The 24,130-nt window shown below is 50.8% G+C and overlaps 8 protein-coding genes across 9 annotated transcripts; 3 read left to right on the top strand and 5 right to left on the bottom strand.

Annotated features, from left to right (window-relative positions):
* The first annotated feature begins 942 nt into the window (after positions 1–942).
* Positions 943–3,217, top strand: J3458_020950 (uncharacterized protein). Its single transcript, XM_066122322.1, has 2 exons — positions 943–1,343; positions 1,415–3,217. The coding sequence occupies exons 1-2, from the start codon at positions 1,143–1,145 to the stop codon at positions 2,165–2,167; spliced, it is 954 nt and encodes a 317-aa protein (XP_065972574.1). The 5' UTR covers positions 943–1,142; the 3' UTR covers positions 2,168–3,217.
* Positions 2,159–3,217, bottom strand: YSA1_2 (ADP-ribose diphosphatase). The gene is made up of 3 exons (XM_007812521.2): positions 2,975–3,217; positions 2,877–2,911; positions 2,159–2,799 (listed from the first exon to the last, which is right to left on the bottom strand). The coding sequence occupies exons 1-3, from the start codon at positions 3,014–3,016 to the stop codon at positions 2,262–2,264; spliced, it is 615 nt and encodes a 204-aa protein (XP_007810712.2). The 5' UTR covers positions 3,017–3,217; the 3' UTR covers positions 2,159–2,261.
* Positions 3,218–5,767: 2,550 nt separating this feature from the next.
* J3458_020948 (uncharacterized protein) lies at positions 5,768–6,738 on the bottom strand (the record flags this gene model as incomplete). Its single annotated transcript, XM_007812520.2, has 2 exons — positions 5,768–6,594; positions 6,675–6,738. 2 exons carry the CDS (start codon positions 6,736–6,738, stop codon positions 5,768–5,770), a joined length of 891 nt encoding a protein of 296 aa, XP_007810711.2.
* Positions 6,739–9,035: 2,297 nt separating this feature from the next.
* On the top strand, positions 9,036–11,970 carry J3458_020947 (uncharacterized protein; the record flags this gene model as incomplete). Its single annotated transcript, XM_066122321.1, has 4 exons — positions 9,036–10,360; positions 10,420–10,624; positions 10,701–11,284; positions 11,361–11,970. Coding segments are annotated over exons 3-4 (677 nt in total), but the record flags the coding sequence as incomplete, so codon positions are not given.
* A 2,084-nt stretch (positions 11,971–14,054) lies between these two features.
* On the bottom strand, positions 14,055–14,306 carry J3458_020946 (uncharacterized protein; the record flags this gene model as incomplete). The annotated part of the gene is made up of 1 exon (XM_066122320.1): positions 14,055–14,306. One exon carries the CDS (start codon positions 14,304–14,306, stop codon positions 14,055–14,057), a length of 252 nt encoding a protein of 83 aa, XP_065972572.1.
* A 1,968-nt stretch (positions 14,307–16,274) lies between these two features.
* AMD2_3 (Acetamidase) lies at positions 16,275–17,877 on the bottom strand. Of its 2 annotated transcripts, none has more exons than XM_066122318.1 (6): positions 17,795–17,877; positions 17,630–17,722; positions 17,300–17,569; positions 16,864–17,251; positions 16,676–16,810; positions 16,275–16,613 (listed from the first exon to the last, which is right to left on the bottom strand). In XM_066122318.1, the coding sequence occupies exons 1-4, from the start codon at positions 17,816–17,818 to the stop codon at positions 17,165–17,167; spliced, it is 474 nt and encodes a 157-aa protein (XP_065972570.1). In that variant the 5' UTR covers positions 17,819–17,877; the 3' UTR covers positions 16,275–16,613; positions 16,676–16,810; positions 16,864–17,164. The 2 variants fall into 2 exon arrangements, with proteins under 2 accessions (XP_065972570.1, XP_065972571.1); XM_066122319.1 differs by having other exon boundaries at positions 16,882–17,152.
* A 732-nt stretch (positions 17,878–18,609) lies between these two features.
* J3458_020944 (uncharacterized protein) lies at positions 18,610–19,966 on the top strand. Its single transcript, XM_007812517.2, has 3 exons — positions 18,610–18,898; positions 18,956–19,129; positions 19,200–19,966. Exons 1-3 carry the CDS (start codon positions 18,737–18,739, stop codon positions 19,689–19,691), a joined length of 828 nt encoding a protein of 275 aa, XP_007810708.2. The 5' UTR covers positions 18,610–18,736; the 3' UTR covers positions 19,692–19,966.
* A 62-nt stretch (positions 19,967–20,028) lies between these two features.
* Positions 20,029–22,502, bottom strand: CDC11_4 (Cell division control protein 11). Its single transcript, XM_066122317.1, has 7 exons — positions 22,360–22,502; positions 22,112–22,187; positions 21,889–22,005; positions 21,725–21,812; positions 21,519–21,656; positions 20,986–21,453; positions 20,029–20,924 (listed from the first exon to the last, which is right to left on the bottom strand). The coding sequence occupies exons 1-7, from the start codon at positions 22,375–22,377 to the stop codon at positions 20,675–20,677; spliced, it is 1,155 nt and encodes a 384-aa protein (XP_065972569.1). The 5' UTR covers positions 22,378–22,502; the 3' UTR covers positions 20,029–20,674.
* Between the last annotated feature and the right edge of the window lie 1,628 nt (positions 22,503–24,130).

The raw sequence follows: 24,130 nt of genomic DNA, 5'->3' as shown, positions 1-24,130 counted from the left end.
CTCGGGCGGGTTGCACGATTCGGCTAGAACACGAATTTGGGATTATTTAAAAATTCGTGTCATCTCTCGACGCCAGCGTCCTGAAGCCAGAAGTCGGGTACGATACCTACCTTCGAGAACGGAGCAAGCGGTAGCCTTTCTACCGCGACGGCTGAGCCGAAGCGTATGCTCGCTGTCAATTCCATTGAGTCGTTTATATTCTTCGCCGTAGCTTCAGCCTTCTTTCTTCATTTGGGTTGTATTATACAGCCTCGTTGACACCTCAAACAGTACGATTGCGGCCATGAACCATATGACTCTGTCCAAAGCCTAGGCCTAACGAGTACATATTTTGGAAGCGGTCACTTCTTTGGCCCTTTCTGTTTGTAGGCCAGTGGACTCTCTGTGGAAGCAAAAACAACCGCTCAAGGAGCGACACGGATCACCCCTGGAGTATTGGTGGCTTCAAGCTGGTGTTCATCGTCGGGTTATGTATCTATGGTATAGGTACCATCATTTTCTTGCCTTCTGCCATCATCAACTCGTACAGCGGGTTCCTACTTGACAGTTTCATCGTTGGATTTGGACTTTTTGTGCTGAAATCGGTGCCAACTCCTTCATGGTCCTGTGCAGCGCGCTCCAGTACGGCGAGACCCGGCTTCTGCTTACTCATAGCCTCGCTGTGAATTGCATTCCGGTCGCTACCAAAGGGGTCACGTAGCCGATGATATGGGAGACGACGGCTGAGTCAAACAGTGAGTGAAGATCTAGACTCCGGGGCCAGCCATATAGCCAATGCCATGTCTGTATTTCATTACAGCATCGACGTAAATTACTATAGTAATGGTAGCTCATGTATCCGAAACACCATGTCGGTAATATGGGCAAATAACCGCAGCTGCGCAAACCACTGCTTTGACATGGATGAAACCTGCGAAAAATGACGCTTTTCCTAGTAATACGGTGAATCGCGGCCTCTGTACCTTGTGTGTACTTTGCGTGTTCGTCCCACGTTCTCTTTGTTGTCTCTTTGTTGTCGTCGAGCGCCATGCCAGCATCGATGACATACGTATAATTATAAAGTCTGGTCCGTCAAATGTGGAGCACAGCCAACGTCGCAACTCACAAACTCACACTTCACTCTCACAGACTACCGCCTCTTGATGATGAAAATCTGGAGCAGCGCCACCGTTACCCTTAGAAAACACTGGCGTCTCAATCTGGCCCCAAGAAAACCACCCGCAAGATCGATCGGCTCCCCGCAAGCCAAGAGCATGTCTACAATACACGTCCTGGAAAACGTGCCCGTTCACCTCCCCGCGGGTTTGAGCAAGGAGCAGTTGTTGTCCTTTAGACCATTCGACGTGAGGCCTCCCCTTTTCTAATCCATCGCAATGTCAAACTCTACGAGCAGCAGTCGCTGACAACCTGGCAGCAATGGACAGAGACTCTCAACAAGTCGCTCACCCGGCAATCCGGCCCAGGCCACCCCTTCCACAGGGACCCGTACAGTCTGCGCTCCATCACCGTCCAGTCCTTTGATCTCTGGGACAATGGACGCATCGGCTTCATGAAGGTGTCCGCATCGGTGCGCAACTCTGCCGGCGAGAAGCTGCCGGCCAGCGCGTTCCTCCGCGGGCCCAGCGTCGCCATGCTGGTGATGCTCATACCGGACGACGTTGCGCCAGACTCGGACGAGCGCTACGTCGTGCTCACGGTGCAGCCGCGCGTGCCGGCGGGCAGCTTGAGCTTCGTCGAGCTCCCCGCCGGCATGGTCGACGACGCGGGGAGCTTCAAGGGCGCCGCGGCAAAGGAGATTGAGGAAGAGCTGGGCATCACCATCCACGAGAACGACCTGGTGTGTCTCAACGACTTGGCGGCAGAGGCGGCGGGTCAGAACAAGGACGACGACGAGGAGCATCTTCCCACGGCCATGTTCCCCAGCGCGGGCGGCTGTGACGAGCACATCACGATATTCAGCTGCGAGCGGAGGATTCCCCGATCGCAGCTGAGCGAGTGGAACGGGCGGCTGACGGGGCTGCGATCAGAGGGGGAGAAGATCACGCTGAAGCTTGTTCCCATGAAGGATCTTTGGAAGGAAGGCGCTCGGGATGCAAAGTGTCTGGGTGCGCTGGCTCTATGGGAGGCACTGGAGCGAGAGAAGAAGCTGAAACACACAAAGCAGTAGCAGGAAAACTAGTCACGTCTCTCTATAATCTAGTTCTATCGTCACACACACAAGTCCACCAAGTCTAACGAGACGTGAGCTCTCATCATGGTGTTCACAGCGCCAACTTCTTGGCCAGCAAAACTCCCTCGGCCAAGGTCCCGACCCGCGCGTCAATAGCGCACCCTTGCTTTTCCAGCGTCTTGCATTCATCCCACAAGTCGGCCAGCCTGACGGTAAACACCTCGATGAACTCGCCGTCCTCGAGCTGCGGCTTGGGGTTCTGGTTCTCCGCCAGACTCATGTCCACGCTCATGTGGACCATTCGCAAGTTGGTATTGCAGAAGCCCGGGTCATTGTACATGACGGGCGACGTCTCCGTGGGCACGCCGACGTAGCCTGTTTCTTCACGTAGTTCCCGCACAGCAGCCTGTTCTGCCGACTCACCCGCATCGACGAGACCGGCGGGCACCTCGACCGTGACCATGCCTATTGGAGGGCGGTATTGTTTCTGGAGAATGATTTCTTTGCCGGTAGGTTTGTCGAGGATGGCCACTATGCCGACGCCGTCGATTTCCGTGTTGGCAGGGCGTGTGCTTCGCTCGGCGGATTCCCAGGTTCGAGGGGTGCCGTTGGCATCTCGGTAGTTGATTCTAAACAAGAAATAGGTTAGCCGGATTGCGTGAATGGCTGCATGGGGCATGTTCCTTTTTTTTCCCGGCCGTCGTACTTGACCAACTTGATCCATCGTGCCTCGTTGTCAGGCTGCGGGCGCGCTGGTGAGTCGGCGTTCACAAATTAGAGGTCGTTTCAGGGTAATCGCCGTACCAGAGGGCCCGTGGATAGAATTTTGGCATTTGCGGCAGACATGGCTGGTTTCGGGGGGCTGACTACAGCTCGTGAGATGCTTCAGATGGTGGCGTCTGGAGCAAGATCAGGCACCGTTGAAATGTCGTGACGATGACCATGGACCAAGCAAGGTACCCCGCCATCCCACCACAGTCCATGAATGACCCCATGTGCTCATGACGGAGTTGCGAAGGCAAAGCCCATGCTTGCAAGGCATTATCGACCAGTGACGAGGGCCCGATACATGATGACCGGCCGCGGATTCCAAACTTTTGCACTCGCTGATTCGGTTTGCGATGCGCGTTCGTGCTCGCCAAACATTGCAAGTGCTTGAAGCGCGTCGCCTTCATTGCTGGTCGCACTACGGTAAGACGCCAGTCTGCACATGTGGCGCTTTCAGGACTGGTTCTCACGGGGCAGGAAACACTGGAATGGCTTCCAGTGCAACGTATTTGACATGATGATTTATATGTCTTTGTTCATTGTGTAGATGTTGGGCTTGAAGCTCCCCTAAACGCACCCTGTCCATGGAACCCTCACAACCAGCCTACTACCCTTTTGAGCACGACGGCGGCACATCATGACTTGACGTCCTCCAACATCAAAGTTGAGACTGAGCTTAGAGATGTCATATGACAAGTTGGGAGAGAAAAATGTGGGAAACAGAATTGACAAACGTGGTGCGCTCAGATTTACTTGCCTTGAGATGCGATGCACTCTATGGTCGTCGCAGTGAGCTTCATCACTCCGAAACGTAACTACGCAAATTTCTTGAATTAAAATTATAATGGCACAGTAATGCACTCAAGAAAAAAAATCGAATAAAACGAATCAAATTCCTATGCAGTCCATGTTGAGTATCGAATGACTAACGACAAAAAAAATGTAAAAAGAGTTTCGACAGGAATCGAACTCTGAGGGTTCCAAAGATTGATGCAACGGAGTATGTTTGGCCATTCCACGGTAATCTCTGGTAAAAGGCAAGAAATTAGTGCGTTTGGAAGGTCCAACTCCACCAAACTGCATCTTAAATTAATTTATCAACCCTTCTATGCATCGGGGCTCCGCTCCCCTCCGAAGACGCTGACCAATTATAAACCTTCCGCCCCGCCTGCCCTAAACTGCAAAGGCAAATCTCGTTGACATGCTTCGAGGCTTCAACCAACAAGCTGAATCTTCCCACGAGTCCCGACAACACATGGAACGAGGCTGAGCTGTCTGCCCCCAATGCTGCGACACGACGGACTGCAATCCTCCCCGGACGCTGACCGGCCCCTCGGTCCAGCAATCGGCATATGGCATCTATTGCCGTTCACCAAAAGGGCTGCTGCACCCTTTGCCACCAGGTAAACCCTCATAAACCCTTACCGTGAGAACGGACCGTGTTTGACCAATTCGGCAGGTGGGCTTGAGAAGCTCACTGACTGACACCGACGTCTCCGACTGGTCGCCTATTTACCCTTTTTGGGCCGTTGACCCGACGGTTACTCTATTGCCGCGCCTGTGCTTCGTCCTTTGACCTGGGGCTGACGGCCGGCTGTGAAACGTGATGCCGCGGGCGGTTGGTACTACCTGTTTAGGGCCGTTTCGAGTGACGCCACCGGCATGGCTTGCATATAAGCGTGCTCGTACTTGATGTATTTTGTTGTGCTAAACATAGCCGCTGCAGCGTCTTTCCTTTGGGTCATGCCGCACACTGTATCAAGGACCGGACTTGTGGTGTGTGTTATGTATTCGTATCTCATAACACGTATCTTCCACTATGTGCTATGATTCAATAGAGCCTAGGCCCCTGTCAGGGATCAACAAAGCCGCAAGGCTAGCTAGGCTATGGTCTTTCGGCCAGGCGTCACCACATTTACCCCTGTCAGCCTCAATCAATAAACCATCGTCGCGGAGCAAACACCAATGCTAATCTGATACACATCAATGAAGGAGTAACTCCGCAGCATAGCCACCACGCGTTGACATCCTCAATACGAGAACTGACAATCGTCTGGCTTGTCTTTCGGCCAAGCTCGCGTACTGCGTCAACCTCTCCGAGGCGCTACACCTTCCACAGTCGAAAGCTAGTTAGATGGAACTGTAGATTCATGGGTAAGCAAGCCACATAGAATACGTCGCTGGTTCCATGCTCGAAGACGCGTCATTGCTCTGCATCACTCAAAACATTCCATGTATATGAGAGAACATTAAGAGTTCTTCGATCGTAGTCTGTGCCCTCAAATAGCCAGCTGAAGCAGCTCAGCTGTTGAGGACCGTCTACTCCAATATTGGTGTAAGTGGCAGCGTAGGCAGAACAGTTGCAGGTTGGGGCCACGAGAGTTGGGCGGACTGCGTCCTATCTCCTGAGGGATTTCATGACGTGGCATACTCCTTTTTATTTTAGCTCCATCACGTTTGTCTTGGAGAGAGCCTGGTTCCCGCCTGGTGCAATGCTTCGTATCGACTAGTTATTTCCCTCATAGATTGTATCTCGACCATGGGCTAAAGTTGCTTCTTGATGGGAAACACCGCTACCATGTAGCTTACTGCGGGGAATTTGCGTGTAAGGGCCGCGAGGCATGCTATTTTTCAGAGGAACTCATTCACGCCATGGCCGAGTTTCGCGCGTTCGTGCTGGCATTGGCTTGTTGGTGCAAAGGTGCTTGGACATGGGCAAGACTATTCCAGTTGCAGAGACACGAGACAAATGTAGAGAAAATGACATCGACGCTGTCTTTGTAATACCATTAGTTGTAAGGTCGATTTAGAACCACAGAGACGTGCCAGTCAGTGGCTGTTCATGTCGTATCCGGTATAGTACGCTGGAAAATGCTGCCATGTAGGTGAACTCGCCAAAAAGCACGCTTCACCTTGGTAGGACCGCATATTCATTTTGTGAGTTGGATTGCTATCCCAACCGCCAGCAACAACTTGCGCTTGGAGTCCACAACGACTGTCGCTGCGACCCTCATCGTGATGTCGCCTCGTATTATTCCATAGTCCACTTCTGACATGCATTCCGTTCTGTAAACCGTCGAGTTTGGCCGTCGGGGTATCCACACCATAGGCGGGAATCGCGCACTTGTCGACGTGATGGAAGATGTTGGTGCTCGCAGTCTCTGGTGTATGACAGGTAATAGAAGAGGACTTGTAGAGGGCTGTCGGACTGCCGATATCGATGCCATCCAGGGTGGTAGGTAGTGAATGGTTACCTTTGGCCATTACGGCGTCGCAACGTTGAAGTTGGGTTGTCATACTAGGGAAGTCGAAGTGTGGAATGAGATAGCGATACATGTCGTTGGATGAATAGTCTGTTGAGCTATCGTAGTCGAATCCACCTCCTTCTGGAACAGAGCCCGAAGATGAGCCTGGAGGTGAAAACCCCGCTCCTGAGGAGGTAGTAAGAGTGCTCTTGAGCCTCGCTACCTCCTCCTCAAGAAGTCGGTTTCGTCGGAGGAGCTCTTGATAGACCCTGTTAGACCCTAACTGACCCCGCTTCTCCTCTAGTTCTTGCTCCAGTCGAGCAATTCTTTCCTTGACTCTCCTGCGGTTAGCTCTCTGAGCTTCACGATCGTGAGCCCGCTTGTGCTCGAGCTGCAACGGGGATAGGGTTTCTGTTTCAACCCAAAATGAGCGGTACAAGTCAGTTGTGTTCAAGCAGAGGGACCAAAGAAAGTTCTGGTAGTGGACTTACTCCTTGATCTGGTCATGTTAATGTTCACTTGCTCAGGAGTGCTCTGCCTTAAAGCGGAGGACATAATAATATGAGAAAGTGTTGATGATTCAAGACGATGCTAGTTAGCATAGCAAGCGAGGAAGGGGTATAGCATCAGTATCCACGTTGGCGTCTCTTTTATCCAAGAAGTCAATGCCTGGGCTTATGTATGCCTCGTTCACGTTGAGTTGGGAACATTAGGGAGGCCGGAGAAGGGAAGCTGGCGTAAAGTGGTTCGGGGTCTTTCCGCCACTCATCCTTGGATGGTCACCTTGGATGGTCACCGTCATTTCTGACCAAAACACTGCCTCCATGGTATGCAGATGGGGAGGCATCCACAGCATCACAAACAGGTATTCCTGCTTGTGCCACTCCGAATACGTCGACATGACTGTTGTGAGCCCTACCGTTCCGGTACTTCTGCCTCTGAATAGGGAAAGACTGAGCGCCCCAACAGCAACTCATCATCCATGGCGCACGGCATCACTGGTAGCACGACATGGCCTGCGTCTTCCCACCAAAGGGCTGAGTACTTTGTCGGGTAGATTCACCTCTTGCCCAACAGGTGGAGGGTTACATCTGGGCTTGCTCTTCAACCTCACCTTGCCGGATTGCAATCAAATCTGGATAGACCCGCGAGGAACCAAAGAGCTCGTAAAAAACAAAGGCGAAGCAAAGGCAAGGATAAGGTACCTCTGGTGACAACGCACTGACAATGTGGCTGTCGCGTCACCCCTCTGGCAGGCTTCCATCTCCTGCCTGTCCTGAAATAGAAGCTCAAACATGGTGAAGGTGAAGTGACAAAGGCAAACCCCCCTTCCCTCCCGCCCGGGGCCCAACATTGACCAGCGTTAGCCACCTGTTACCAGTAAGGCTGCAAGGGGAGCGATATGCTGCCGTGGGGGAGGCCAAGGTGGTAAGCGTGTCAGGACAAGCTCAATTTCCAGCACACATACTCGGTGCGTTGGATAACCCTTTCAGGTGCGAGAAAAAGCGCAAGGAATTTGTCCTATCCGAGACGCCCGAACCAAATTCTACATTCATCAAGTCGAAGTCGACATTGAGATCAAGACAATCAGGAGAGCATACAAGGAACCACTTGACCACGACGATCGCCATACCCCCGTGCAAATCTTAGGGCGGGATGCAGCTAAAGTCTGGGTGATCAATGATATATCTCTTCATGGTGGACCAGACCCTCCTCCTCCACTCCACGGCGTTGGGGTCGCTCCTGACCCTTGCCATCACAGACAACAAGTACCAAGCTCCAGAGACCTGTTCGCGCTTAATCGCGTTTACCCTGGCTTCGTTTCTCAGGCTTCAGCTACAACATGCCCTGGTCTTCATACCTACCGGCACGGGCAGGGGCGGGAATTTTACCCCTACAACTGCTCCGGACTCCGGACTCTGTAGTACGAGTCAAGGTGCTACCCAACCACCCTCTCTGCTCCTCCATGTCTGCAGCAGCGACTTGGATGAAGCCCGTTGAAGGTTTCTCGTGGGGAAAACGGTGGGGTTCCACATGGAACGCTGAAGTGTCCGTCACTCCGTCACTTTGCCTGACCTTTCTGTACTTGCAATCCGTGCATTGTTTTGACTCGCGGTGAGAGACGGCCTAGCTTCTTGTTTTGTTTGTCTCCGAGCCTTTTGCTTCAGCTGAATGTCCATTCCATGTGGCGGTTGCGACAAGCCTCATTGTCAGGTTCAAGGCGTTCCATCTCCGCCTCGTCCTTTCGCTCATCAAAATGGCCAGTTGGATCATTCACCCTTTCTTTCAAGACTGGCGGGTGTGGTTTTGATTGATCAAGGTTGACCAGGTGACCACTCACTCAAAAGAGCCACCTTTCAGAGTCTCACACAATGCACAGCTCTCATGGTAATGGTACACGACAGGAAGCTAGCTGGCCGACTTTCTTCTCACCGCATGGATTGGCATCTAAGGCACAATTATCCAAGAGATGATTGGATAGAATGTGTTTTGGAGAAAAGAAACGGCTCGGTGGCCGAGGGCATCGTGCTTTGTTGTGGTGAGCATTTGGCTTGCATTCAACATACCAAACTGTGCCCGTTCCGCCAGTTTCGGAGGGCGCCGAGCCCTATCCTCGCGAACTTGAGATGCATCAATACTTCATTATCCAGACAGGGCATCCACCTCGAGCTAGGTCACTTTCCCCATGCCTGCAGCCCGGGACTTGCCTGCCGTCATGGGTAGTACGCAACTCGGTACAGTTCAGACAACATGGGTTGGCGGGGATAGGCGTTAGCACGTTAACGTCTCCTAGTGAAAGAAAGACTTCGCCGTCGGACGATGCCATAGTAGATTCCTAGATGCATGCGGTTGGCGGATTGGCTGTCTCAAACACGCAGACATCCCTCGTCTGGTATGTGGGCAGCGGGATTGAATCCATCTCGTAACAACTAGACCACTGGCAAAGAACCGCCTCAAATCCCGCGTTCATGAACCAAGAATCATCTTTGGCCTCTTGTCGGGGACGCAGCCTGAGATCCCCGAGCAAATAGCAGAATTGCCTGGTCTACTCAGTGCATGGCACCCGCCGCAACCAGAACTCATGGCGGGTACGGTAGGACTGTTCATTTCCCTCTCCTCCCCTTCATTTCGTCATGCAAAGATGATTTGCATGATCTTAATTCCTGCACAACGTGATAGCCAAGTTGGCGCAAACGGTCGCTAAAATCGTAGGCGAACGGCGACCATGACCCTTGATGGCCAACATTTACCGACGGGTGCTGAACTCTGGCAGTCATCATATCCGACGAGTCGGTGTTGCCGACCCGGACATCGCCTGGCCTTCCTTCACCTGGCAGCGGAACGGGTTGAACCGCCAGTCCCGCCTTGCGAGAGAAGCAAGGAACGGCGAAAATGCCAGAGCAGGCATTGGCTTGGTCGTGTCGGAGAATTATTTACGTCAAAGAATAGGTGTCAAGTGTCAGATTGCCCGTGCATCGCAGGTGTTCGACGTCAGATCGTCAGAGTTCGTCGCTGCCAACGTAGGCAACGCGGTGAAAAAGTCGGCTCGGTTATCTGCATGCCTAATGTTGTGTTTGCTTGAGGTGGATATCTTCCAAAAACGGCTTGATCGTACCTGCCCATTTCTCAACGGTCAAGTTTCAATCATCTTGCACCTTGCGCCGGTAATTCGGAGCCGCCAGACAAGGAAGGACTGGCCTGCTCAGGTCGAGGCAGGAGCAACGTGGGGCGGCACTCTCGGTATCGAGTACAGGGTCGAAGCAAAGCGCATCTCATCTCGTCTTGCACCACCACCACAGACATGCCAACTGCACGTTGACGTTGCTTAATATCGGCAACGTCCGCGTACCACAGCGTTAAGCCTCGGGCATAAACCACGGACTGGGGCTCCGGTTCAGGGTTTTCCCAATGTCCATTTTCTCCTCAGGGCCCATCCATCTGATGAAGACCACACTTTCGATGTCGTTCATCGTTTAATCGAGATGTACCAAAGATGGAGATCTAGGCTGCAGTGATACCGCCACCCACGAGGTGGCCATGGCGCTATTTCGGCGCCGACGACCTTGGTAGACAACTAGGGTCCAGGGAGGATGGGAATCATGGGATGACCAACAGCACGTTTTGTCGGACGTTGCATCTTTGGCAGCGACCCTGCCTATGCGATGTTGCGTCAAAAGTAAGCTTTCAGCACCCAGCTTTTCAGCCACCATCTCCACTTTCTGACACGCATAGTAGATCGTTAGATGCAACTGCCTTCCAAGGTTGTTAGTTGATGTCGTCGGATGTACTCGGCACACACCAAAGGAAAAACTCCGGTGATATCGAGTTAGATGCACTGTTGCTGTGCTCTCGACACACCCAAGCACCCTTTAGTCCTTCCAACGAAAGCACCTTTCTTCTATTGGCCAATTACCGGACTTACAAGATGGATCTGAAAGAGGTATGTGAGAGACTTCTAGACAGCCTGCGGCCACGCCGATCACCTACCCATGTCTCGGCTCACTGTCGTTGGGTAGTACAATAGCCCAGCATACGAACGAGCGAATACACACCTGTGCCTGAATCGGGTTCCGCCATTCGGTAATGTCTTTTGTTCAGCTCGACGAGGAACAGGCGTTCGCTGAGGCGGGCCTGGGCCAGCAACAGGGCCAAGGGTTTAGCAGGTCGTGTTACCCATCAATTGTTTTAGAGCCTTTCCCATCATGCGTGCTCAGTCCACACCATGTTTATTCCTGGTATGGCCGATGTGCCCGGACCGGAGGTTCACCTAGCGACGGTTTCGGCGTCGGGCAGATGATTGAATACAGAAAAAAAAAAGAACAATGAATAATACATGAAGTCATCGTCTATATACATGACTCGTTGTATGCCTTTTTTTTTATTTCCGTTATTAGTAGAGCTTAGGCGCAACGATGCATCTAGGACATCCAACAAGCCTCACGAAGCCGGGGAACCCTGAGTATCCTTTTATTGGATCCAATTAGTTAATTCTGTTCCAAAGACCGAGCATTTATTGGGAACCAGGAGCCAAATATGTCAGAACCACCGCCACTAGAAGATATGCTGCAACCAGAAATTGGAGAAAGCTCTAGGAGAACTCGTTGGTGCACTAAGATGCCCTCCCTTTTACACAGATTAAGTTTCATCTTTCCTAACCCACGATATCCGTAATTTAGGCAATCGATCTGTTTCTGGCATGACAGTGGCCCAGCGTGAGCGCAAGAGGGCAAATGACCGCAGGAGCCAAAGAGCCAGTCGCGCAAGGACCAGACAGCATATTCAGCATCTAGAAAGAGAACTAGAGAGTCTCAGAAATATACGTCCTGAGGATGGCGGGAATGAAAGCGCTGTCATTCAAGAGCTGATTAGACGTAACCAAGAATTAGAGATAGAGCTAATACGGCTTCGCTCAACGAGCGTATCCCCCCTTCCTGCTAATTCCAACTTTGGTGGGATCCCTGTCGCCGGCAGAGTAAATGCCCCAAACCCAGCAGACCCTCTAAATACCGAGGCATCGTCAACATATTTGTCTGAAGGCATACCGCCTGTTGATGACAGAAATCCGATGGCATCTTTGATGACCCTTTCCTCATCCTCGGTGGCGGATGACTTTGGTGAAGCTTCCGGGACGAGTCAAAATCTTGTCAACTATACAATGCCTAATCAATATACAAGAACTGGTCTCTCAAGGAGCCCACCAAACTCGTCTATGATCACTACTCAGTACCGCGAGTACCGCGAGGAAAGCGGTACAGGTATAAGAAGACAAGAGTTGCAATACCCTGCACAAACAAATATGACGCCTTTTGCGGCAAGTACATCTACAGCGACCTCTCAAGTTGACATGCAACCTTTCGCTAGGGAATCTGGGTCTGGTTACAGGACGGATGAATATGAGAGCGAAGGACAAGGGCCTGTACAGCCACTGAGTTGGGATCACTGGCAAGTGGATAAGCCTGGCGGCGAGACAGAATAACTGTGAATACAACTTAGAATCAATACCAGTCAACACCTCAAAGTTGGTTTACTATGGCCTTGTTTGCCCAAGTGGTCGTTGGTCGTGACTTGAACTCGTCCTTGGGCACTCAAAGTCCTGTAAAGATGAGTATCATATGTCATCTATTGCATAATACACAGGTTCTCGGTAATACACAACCACAAAACTCATTCTCTTTGCTTGAGAATAGACAAGAATCCCCAAAGTTTCCCTTGGGAAACGCTTTCCTCAGCCGATCTGCGTTTGTGCCGTCATGGCTGTACGAGGCTGCAGGTTCCTATTCTCTCCACAGGGCTATGAGCCCCTTTCCGGGGGAGGTCCCCCTGTTATGAAACTATTGGCTCTTCTACCGACGAGGGTTCTGGTGGCGATAGTTGTACCAACCAATACAAGCTGGTACTCACACTCATCCCTGAATGATACCAAGATACCTTACCTCCTGCAGCCTTAACATAAGCATCCACACTCCTCGGACATGTTTTTACATGCCGTCTTTGTCCGATTGGGGAAATAGCGCAATTCAGGTGAGAAAAGGCCTATGCAGTCGATTTGTGACTGCTCGAAGCCCTGTCGGGCTGACAGTCGAGTCTGACGCCTCATCGTACGCAACTCCCCGCACTGTTAACGATTGGCGACGTCTAAAGAAAGGATTTCTGTCTCAGCTGTTTGCCATAGCGTGCTGTTTGTGAGATTGGCGGGAATTCCATGAGTATCTTTGGCCGCTTCAACAGCCAACGAGGCAATCTAGCGGGGAGGGCGCGAGATCCCTGACATCAGGTGCTTGACATTTCAGAGGACGATCGTATAGGACTCATTAAAGTCTTGGAATCAAGTTCGCCATTGAATTTGACACGAATAGCCGTAGAATTAGTGCGTCGCTAATTCGAGCCTCTATGAAGGCATGTTTGACAAGTTCTGTCGCGCCAAAAGATGTGTAAAGGGGCAAAAGAACTTATGTCGTACTAGTTGAGTTATTAAAGCATCCGATACAAGCATCGACGAGTCGGCAGCATAGATCTCACAGCAGGAAATCATGAGGCAGAATACAACCTTAAACAGGGGCATCCGTTACACCCGTCTACTTTTTACAACATATTGGGCGAATTGGCGCCATCGTAGAGTTGTTCGGTTTCTTCTGCTCTATGTACTGTTACCCGTGGCGTAGTTAGTAATTTTTCCAACAAGCATCGTCACAAACGATTAGTGGCTTGAACTTTGAGTCAATGAGCGGAAAGATCGAGCAATAGAGGCTCTTGGCCTAGTATCCATAATATCCGGTGTACAAGTGCACTTTCTTGGACCTCTTTCTCTCTCTTTCTCTCTATGGCCCTGAAACTCGATTTGAAAGTACAGAAGACTCGTCAAAAACCGAGCTCATACGCCTTGCACTAGTTGCCAATTACGGCGTGCACTTGGTGCCAGCCACTCCTAGACAAGCGGTTTCTTCAATCTTTCGTTGCAGAGAGCAATTCTCGCCATTGTGTACCTAGCCTACTGCACACGGCTCTATAAGACTTTGGTAAATTTGCCCGTGACTTACACTGGGGAGAGAGATGACGGCGGCATAGATCCCCCCTTGCAAAGGAGAGAGTGTCTCCCCAATCAATCCAGCCATTTCAGTGCTCTTCTCGAGCGAATTGAAAAAGGTGAGAGGGTTGATTGCCACACTATGAATTTCGAGGTTGTCAGTGCCTATGAGTCTTTTGAACTCCAACTCTTTCAGTAGCGCCTGAGTGGTTATCACGGTATTACTGGAGCAGTTCCTCGAACTTCTCATAGAGTCTGCACCTTAATGGCTCATAAGCAGTACTGATAGTCTTCAAAATTCCTCTTGTAGCGTCTTCAACGGTGACTCGCTGAACCATGTCGCATATTACCTCGTATACAACTCCCAGAACGTTTCGTTCTGCTGCGGCAGCAATATTCCGCCAAGCTTACACTGCTCAGCGAAAGGCTCAGAAATGACGGAAGGGTTGAAAGTTCCCGGGGGTTCAGGACCTTTGCTTCGCTTCATAAGTTTTTCCACCTCGTCGACATAGGCGGAACGGTAGACCCAAGACCTTCCATTTTTCGAGTATGTCGGTGGAGAATCGACGATGAGTCGTTGTTGGCCTGGTACTCGCATCTTTCGCTCCATAGCTACCAATCGTGACACATCCAACCTTCAACATGGGTATATTCCTCTTCCTTCGCACCACGAAATTCATTCGCTGAGACACAGCTACGCATCGCATACCATATTAACACATAACTGTGAGAGGGGAGCTACTCCCCAGTTGCTGCGCTAGAAACACTCTGTCTCAGCAAGCAGTCCTGTTGGTGTGTATGAAGGGTTTGACCCTTCTGCATCTATAAAGAAATTTATCATCACCACCTTCGTACAATTTTAATCATTCAGAACTACATCACATCAAAGACCAGACGCAATGGGCCCAGTGACGTTGCAGTCAGAAGACCACCGAGACGTGCTCGACATCATCGACAAACTACGGGCCCAAGGTATTGACACACATTTTAAGTTTCCTGAAATTATTGTTTGTGGAGACCAGTCTTCTGGGAGAAGCCCTGTTCTTGAGGCTATTTCTGGTATAAAGTTCCCAACCGGGAAACAACTTTGAAGTCGATTCGCGACAGAGTTACTGTTTCGTCGATAAGACACATCCGCGGTCAAATTGTCTATAATTCCCGGGCCTGAAAGTTGGGTCGATTCCAGAAAAGAAACGCCTCGGTCAGTTTACCGTTGAACTCGATGCGGCCGACCCTGATATGGAGCTTGCTATTGGGAAAGCTAAGGAGGTAATGGGCCTCTCCGAAGTAAAGGCTTTTAGCACCGATATTCTTCGCGTGGAGCTGTGTGGGCCAACCCAGTCTCATCTCACCATGGTTGACCTGCCTGGGCTGTTACACGCTGGAAACCAAGATCAGTCAGTCAAAGATGCGGCGATAGTCAGATAGATGGTCCACGGTTACATGATGTGGCCCTGATGCATCATTTTAGCCATCATCTCGCTGAGAGCCCTTTTGATCTTCAACAAGTCACCAAAATAACCTGGGGGTTTGATCCAAGAGGTTATCGGACGCTAGGTGTTATAACAAAACCAGGCGCGTCAGAAGCTGGGTCCGAAAGAGAGGCGGCGTTTAGAAAGCTAACTAAAAACAAGGACATCGTGTGTCCACTCAGCTGGTATGTCCTAAAAAATAGGGATTATAAGATGAGAAATGCCACCTCTGCTGAGCGTGATGAGGCCGAGGAGAGATTTTTCAAGACAGGAATCTGGGCCACTATGAATCCGGAACAACTAGGTGTCAAGTCGTTGAAATCTCGGCTGAATAACGTCTTGAAGAATCAGACGTTAAATAGCTCCCTAGTCTCCTTCAGACTGTGGAATGTGAAATCTCCGCCTCGAAAAGTAAGCTCCAGAGCTGTGGAACACCACGTACCACTCTCAAGGGACAACACAGATATCTAGTCCAAGTAAGCCGACAGTTCTCCAGGCTTATGAAATCGGCTGTTGATGGGGACTTTCATGATCAGCTGGTTGGCGGATTTGGATCGGATGTTGGCTTCCTAAGACACCTACGGGCTCGCGTGCAGGACGCTTTGACTGATTTCGAGGAGGAACACGATTGGTAGCTATGGAGCGAACTGGGCAGCGGACTTGTCCTTGGTTGATTTTGTCCAGCTCTGGGATTGGGTGCTCTTTTACGATTGGTCGACATGATTTGGTTGACCGAAGTCGTTTGGCAGCCTGTTTCAAGCCGCTTGCCTGACGGAAGCCGTTTTAATGTTGCTTAATGGAAGCCATCAAGTTCAATTGATTCTGATCCACAGGCTCCATAACAGACAGCGATGACTGTGTTTGTACTCCGTACTCGACAGCTGAATGCAAACAAACAAGATGAGCCAATCAGGATGTTGGGGGATGAAGAGGGCTCGAGGCTTTCTTGCAAGGTTTTCCCACGTGGTAGCGCAGCGTTTGATACCAACACATTTGATGCAGAAGAAAAAAAAGACCAGGTCTAAACACTGGCTGCCCATGTTTGTTAGCTACATCAAAAATAGCAAAGACTTCATCAATCGTCATAGTATGTTGTGGTTATGAAGCAACAATGTCACCTCCCTCTTCAATAAAGGTCTCGTTATGAACGTTGTGAACATGTCCAGTTAGGACTTTCTCTGTGAATCAACCCAAATAAATAAACAAGTTAATAAACAAAGAATATATCAAGATGCTATGGTTCATCTTCTCGTCAAGTTTTAGCATCGGATTTCAACTATCTACAATCGATTCCAGAATGTAGATACAACTCACTTGGTCAATCTGTTCAAGAGCTCTTCTACTCTCATTGCAGCCCAAAATTTGCTCCTCTTCGAACTTCCGACCCATCAATTGAACGCAAACCGGGGCACCGTCATATGTGTCTGCGTTGTCTTTGCCATGATGGTGTTAGCAAGAACCATCACACCCATAACGATGAAACTGAACTACTCACACGCTCTCCAATTGATTTCGTCTTTGGGGGTCAAAGGCTTAAAGTCACCACGAGCTACATCCATATCCTTGTCTGCTTTGGTGACTGGAAGCACTGCGCTGGAGAAGTCAAGTAGGTTTACGAACTCTGTGTAGCCTGTGCAAGTGATGAGACTCGAAAACGCGCAGTGCATCTATGCAAGTACTGACCGTAATGATAATACTCACCAGGAACGACGGCCGCATGTGGAGCGACGGGCAAAATTACGGCATCGACGGCTCGTCCAGTTCCCGTTTGCGTGATGGTCGAAGCCCAGTACTTTAGATATCTTGCTACATACGCCTCGTGCTTCAAAACGATGTCGAGAAGCTCAAGAGTTGGAACAGGGTCTTTTGGCCCGTTTCCAAAGCGTTCCGAAACCTGGGGAATCACAGATTCATGCAAAATGTTCAACTGGCGCCAAACATCGTCGCCGCCGTCAGTATCCAGAATGATGTCCTTTTTCAATAATTAACCATCATCGTCGGCCAAGAAGTGAAGTTGTTCCACATGCAAGGCCAAAGCTGCTTCATGCGACGATGGCTCCCACTCAATAACCTGTTCGATATTGGAATCTTTGGTAATGCACAGAACAAGGATACGTACTGTGTGACCGGAATTTTGAACAGCATCAGCAACTATTTCAATTCCTCTTGCAATTGGAGGATGAGGCTGCACCATCCTGTCATTACGTAGGACTGCAAAGCAGAGCTTGCCACGTATAGACTCCTTTTCTGCTCGCCAAGGCATAGGCACGACGGATAGGTCACGTAACCAAGGCTCTGTTGAAAACAGAGATGTCATTATGAGCTTCAAGCCCAGCAATGACGTCGACATGAAACCGATTGCAGATGGGCAAATACTTTGGCCGGGAGACTACCAGCATGCTCGTTAGCAACAGTTTGCTTCCAGGAGTGCGGGTTCTCATGGACTCACAGAATTTGCGACTGTTCGATAAGGAGAAGCGCCCCCAGGATGGCTTGATAGAGCACGTTCCACAAAATGCGGCCGGAATGCGAACAGATCCGCCTATTCCATACAATAGTAGTCAGAGACATTCTTGCAAACCCAATAGGGGGGTATTGGCCGGAATATGCTTGCCAATATCAGTGCCGACTCCGACATTGCTTGCCCTCGCCGCCACTTGAGCCACCGCACGATAACAGCTGGTTCACAGGATTCATTGTACGGCCGATGAGATTATTGACCGTCTCACCCAGGACGAGAGTCTGTGGACAGCTAGTCTTGAGCCAAGTTAGTAGGCATATAGAGGGAAAGTAAAAACTAGGGATTCCAGACAGAAGAAGAGCCGATTTGATGTTGTCATCGCAGAATAGGGTCCGGCGAGCTCCCCACCTGAACAATGCTCATATGGCCCATGCATGACCTGCGCTGCGTTGAATGCATGCATGCATCCATCACGCCCCTTGCCCTGGGACTCGAATTCCTCAAGTATGCATCTTCTGGTCCATTCTCGCAACATGCTATACTAGAATATACTGTAATTTGTTAGCGTTTGGTAAAGGTAAATACAAGTTGCCAAGGCTGTAGCTAACGGCCGTGAAGTCTTGTGGTGTGGTGGACAAGCTTTGTGGCAGTTGGACGTGTGCAAGTTCGTCTGTGATTGAGTTGAACGTGCCTAGCCGGACAACACACAATAATCGCCCCTCAAAAGTCATGAAACGAATTAATAGCCATTCAAATCTTCTCAAGTACACTACCAGCTCCAAATACTCGGAATGCCTGGTTACAAAACATTCCATGTGCGTACATCGCGTAATCGCCACTCCAAATTACCTACCCTATACAAAACTCTCCAGCACCGCCACACTAGGCAGCCCCCACATCGCACCCACATGACATCGTGTCACCGACGTCAACCAACCCACACCCGATGATCCTCCATAACCACCTATGAACTTCTCTCCCTCCCGTCTACCACGTAGAACCACAACATCTCCAAACCATCATTTATTCGTCGCTTCCACCTCCCACGCGCCCATCACCGCATCGTAAACCACCAAATAGGCTCAAACCGCCGTCATGGCCACTCACACCAAGTACCAGCCCGCGCCGCAGCAAGACCCCGACGACTACACGCAAGCGCCACCCGCCTACGCAGAGGGCTCCTCATCGCGCGACGAAAGCCAAGGTCTCTTCGGACCACCTCGCAGCAGCGAAGACAACCTGCCCGATGACTTCAAAGTCCGTTCCCCCCCCCCCCAAACTTCCCTCTCCGGCATACACACTAACGCCGTCTAGTTTGGAGGCTCCGTGGCCGAAGCAACCGTCGACATCCGCAACCAGTTCGTCCGCAAGGTATACACCATCCTGACGGTGCAGCTGGCCGCCACCGCAGCCGTCAGCGCCCTCACCTTCTTCAGCGATGCCTACCGGACATGGATCCAGTCCCACCCCGGCGTCGTCTGGGTGTCTGTACGTACAAAGCCTTCCGCGCCCCTCTCCTGAAGGAAAACATCCCCAACTAACAAACCAAACCGCACAGCTCATCGGTGCCCTGGTCTTCATGGGCCTCACGTACTGGAAGCGCAAGTCCTACCCTACAAACCTGCTCTTCCTCTCGCTCTTCACCCTGGCCGAAGCGTACTCCATCTCCGTCATCGTCTCCTTCTACAAGACGTCCATCGTTCTCAACGCCGTCATCCTAACGGCCAGCATTTTCGTCTTCCTCACGCTCTTTGCATGCCAGACCAAATACGACTTTACCTCATGGATGCCCTACCTGTTCGGCGCTCTCTGGGCCTTGGTCCTATTCGGCTTCATGGCCATGTTCTTCCCGTATAATTCTACCGCTGAGCTCATCAACGGAGGCGTCGCTGCCCTTATTTTCAGTGGCTACATCCTTGTCGATACGCAGCTTGTCATGCGCCATCATCATGTTGAGGAGGAGATTGCTGCCGCTATCAGCTTGTATTTGGACATTATCAACTTGTTCCTTGCCATTTTGCGCATTTTGAATAGCCAGTCCAACAACTAGATTGGTCTCAAGTCGCCAAATGAGAAACCATAACGGAGCTATGAGGAGAACCAGATTGAGAAGTTGTTGCCCTTTGAGCTAGTGGTACAAGCCCCATGGGCGAGCGGAGGGCCATTGATTGGTTCGGAACGAGTAACTGAATTCAGATTGGGTTTGGCGCTTGTTAGTCATTTGCTTTCTTAGGTTTATTTTCCTTGACAAAATTTCTTTCCGCGGATGTAGTTTATGCCGCCCAGGGTAGTGGATATAGTCCCTAGAATTAACCACTCATCTCATGCCTTATTGATTCCACCCCAAAAAGCCTTGTGAACGTGAATATGTATGTAATATAAATTGTAAAATTGTAAAAAGGATTCGATATTTGCATTAGAAGCTCACTAAGAGAACTAAAGAACAGAACAAATGGAAAAATTAGCTGGGCGACACGGTACCAAGGCTAGGCTACAAACAAATGGGTTACCAATACAGCTAAAAGGGGATATCATAACCGCAAATGCCGGCCATATACCCGAGAATGTCGACCGCACATCATGTCCTTCTTGCCCATCCACCTCCACCGCAGTGCTAATTGCATCGGTTGCTTGCCATTGCCGTTCCCGCTCGCGACCCCGATCATCAAGAAACCACTGCCTAGTCGCAAGTACAAGGGGGTTATTTGTGTAAATCTGTACTCACCATACTTCCACTACTGTCTCACTCCATTCTTAAATTGGTTCCTCCTGTCGTCTCAATCATAGCCAGCCTTTTATATTGAAATGCGAATAAGCATAGTGGCGTGGTGTAGAACAAGAGATAAATCGAATTTATGTTGCATTGCGAGTCCCGGGGAAGTACCCTGCTGCTTCTGCTTTTTCGTCGTGACAGAGATGAAAAAGAAAAAAAAAAAAAACCAACGCCGACATAGATAAATAGACCAACGTCGCATGTCTTCCTTTTTATTCTCAGGGTATCGCAGAAAGGCCTAGCGTATCGCTGGACAAGACTTAGGCTTCGTTGTCGCCGTTGGCCTCGGTAGGCCCGCTCACAGAAGTAGCAGAGGCTTCCCTTGCCATACGGGCCTCGATTTCGCGAAGCTGCGACTCACGAGCCAAAAGCTCCTGTCGCTTCTCGTTAATTTCGCGCTGGACCTTGAGCTCGATTTCACGCAGTTTCTCCTCTTCCCTTCGAAGCTGCTCTTCCTTGAGACGAACAGACTGTGAGGCAAGATCCTCAGGGTTCATGGAACTATCGATGCTGTGTTGAGTGTTAGCAGAATAGACCTCGGCGCCGTTTCAACGTACGATGAAACACTTACTTTCCGGCAGCACCGTCTACACTCTTGGACAGCTTCTCGGTACGATAGTTCTCGTACAAGAAGTCGTGGGTAATTTCCTTGAGGTCAGCCAGATGGCTGTGAAGGAGAGCGGATCGAATAGCGAGGAAGTCAGAGTGGCGAGGGTTGTCAACCTCGACTACACCCCAAGGGTACTGACGAGCGCGAACCTTGCGGCCACCAATCTCAACAACATCCTCAGAGCCGACAATGGCGAAGGGCATAAGACCTCGGAGCTCAGCGTTTTCCTCGACCGTGTCTTCGTCGTCCTCCTCGATATCGTAGGGGAAGTTATAGACAGGGATACGGTAGTGCTCGATATCCTCCATAACAAGTTTTTTGGACTCAGCCAGTTCGGCGGGGGTCAGAGAATCAGCACGGCCAATGACGGGAATGACGTTGCATCGGGGGGCAAGGCGCTTCATGAGCTCAATGTCGAGTTCTCGTAGACTGGCAGCGGGTTAGGAAGGCCCGAATATTGATAAGGCGGTTTCTTTTTGGCGTGTGGGACTTACCCATGGCCCGTGGGAGTGATGAAGTAGAGCATAGCGTGGACACGGTTGTCTCTGAATCGGGGGTTACGCTTGATACGTGACTCCTCGGCCAAGATGTCATCGTATTGTCTCTCAAGGTATCCAACAATCTCTGAGAAACTATTACAAAGTGAGCAGACTGGTATTTCCATGCGCGGTTGCGCCTGTTTCCGTATACGGGGCCCTACCTAGCTTCGTTGTCGATCTGGTCACCAAACCCAGGGGTATCGACAATCGTCAGAGAAATACGGGTACCCTCTTCGTCGAGCTCGAGCTCTGCATCACCATGTGCTGTCAGTAAAGCAATGTTCGACTCATTCGTTCTCACAAGGTAGTTCAAAAGACTACGTACCGACGGTGACGGGCTTAATCTTGACACCATCCTCAACGTGAGCATCGGTGGGATCGTCGGCATTCTTATGCGTGAGCACATCCTTGTTGCAGAGTGTGTTGACGAAGGTGGTTCGGCCTGGAGGAAGCAATGTCAGTTATTGCTCATATGATTGACACGGGTCGCCGCATTACGCAGGTGACTTGGTATAGCTGAGCGGGAGGGGGGACGAAGTGTGACTTACCAGTTCCAGAGGCACCGCAGACCATCAAGCAGAACTGAATACCCTTCTTGACATTCTTCTTCCTCCGGATCATCTTCTATAAATATCGAGACAAGTCAGCATATCCCATCTTTGCAGTTTGCACCGTATCTAGAATAATCTCTCAACGCTGTCGTGACACAATTGTTGGCGAGTCGACAAGTTTGCTAGTTGGGGGATATGCGTCCAGGAGGGTGGGTGTGGGCGGTGGGAAGCTGTGAGGCACGTACAGTGGCGGCGGACGACATTTTGGCTGGAGTCGAGGCGTTGAGAATTGGGAGTTAAAGAAGACCGACGGCGAGGAGATGCGTCAGTTGTACGAGACGACAAGACGAAAACGATGGCGCTGCGTGGGAGATGCAGTTGTGAGCAGCTCGCTAGGATGAAGACGAGAAGTCGGGGAGAGATAACTTGCGGACTAGAGCAGGTGGTGCGCCGCATCCTACAGGCCACCAGTGCTGGCCAGGGGGAGTGGGAGGAGCCACTTGCGGACTCGAGCAGATCAATGGCCCGATTAGCAGGCACGAGCACTGGGCAGACATGGACAGCGCCAGGCACTTCGGGGCCACTGGAAAGGGGAACCAGGGGTCTAGTCGATTGGTGGGCTCCAGATGTCAAAGTGGGGCCCCCTAGGACACGGCTGCCAATGGAGATCGCTGGCGTGTAGTGGGCATTGGGAGGCACGCGGGTTGCAAAAAAGGCCGCACACCTGTGTGTGTGGTTGTGGGTGCGGGGTGTGCGGCCTTTTTTGCAACCCGCGTGGGAGGCTAATTTCATCTCGACTGCTCATCATATCAACGCTGAGATGATATGAACATTGAAGCAGCTGGTCCACGCCGAGGCACACGGCTAATACACTTATTTCCGCCTCAGCCATTGCCATGAGAATCAATACTGAGAGCGGAATTTTATTTATCTATTAATTTGTCTTTTGTCTCCGTGAAATTTCTCCTGCGCAGTTGCTGGCGGCCAGGAAAAAAGGCGGTGGGCAGCTCTTGGTCAATTCTGCCGGCTAGTCGAAAGCCCTTCAGGGGCAGAACGTGCTGCGTACCTCATCACCAGAATCATGCTGTCAGGTACCTACGGCGAATGCTCCTGGCAGCCAAGTGACGAGCTCTTCTGCTCAGGGCCCAAGGGACCGACCCCTCCCCGCTCTGGTTAATCTGCGCTCGAAGCAAACAGCCCATTTCATGATGTTGAAGACAGGGGGCTTCCAATTCGTCTGCCTTCATCACCTGAACACCGGCATTAAAACCAGAACTCAGCCAAATGCATTTCATCCTCAACCCCTGGACCTCATCGTGGCCGTTGCAGTCAACAGTTAACCGCCATCTCGTTGCTTCACGGGCCGTGCGCATGCGACGCCCTCATTAGGCATAACCGAGAATTCGCGGGCCATCCCAAGGGACTGGTTCTGGATGATCTTTGTCACATACGGGGCATAAGACCCGGCATTTTTGGGCGACAATTTTCGATCCAACGTTTCGAAGAAGCTCACGGTTGCCAATCAATCGCTCTGCCTAGAGTCTCTTTTTAGCATTGCCCATCCATTTATCATTGTTGGCATCGACACTACAAAATGCATACCACCGCTGTGATGGCAACGGCTTCAGCCACAAACAAACGCGCATGTGTGACAGGCTCCCTAAGTTCTGCTTACGAGCCTGTCTGTGATACGTAATACTACTGGGACAAAATTTCCGCACATTTGTATGGGAAAGCGATGAGAACACACACGAAAGGACCAATTCCCCCGAATAATCCCTCCAAATCCGACGAAACACCAATATCCTCTTTCAAGTAGCTACTTTACGTCTATGGGGCGTGTGGAAGTTCCGACAGGTTGGGATGATTCTTATTGACCACATCCAGTTAGTCATATGGCCAGAGTCGTGAGAGACCATTTTACCTACCGTCTGTCCCAGAGAGTTGACCCTTCCATCTCGGCAACATATTTTCTAGGCGCAGCATCAAGCTCATTGAAAACCGGCTGCCAGACAT

Source organism: Metarhizium acridum, assembly GCF_019434415.1.
Source record: "Metarhizium acridum strain ARSEF 324 chromosome Unknown scaffold_577, whole genome shotgun sequence".
Classification (NCBI taxonomy): Eukaryota; Fungi; Ascomycota; class Sordariomycetes; order Hypocreales; family Clavicipitaceae; genus Metarhizium; species Metarhizium acridum.
The sequence above is the reverse complement of the archived record's forward strand: the minus strand, read 5'-3'. Positions and strand labels throughout refer to the sequence as shown.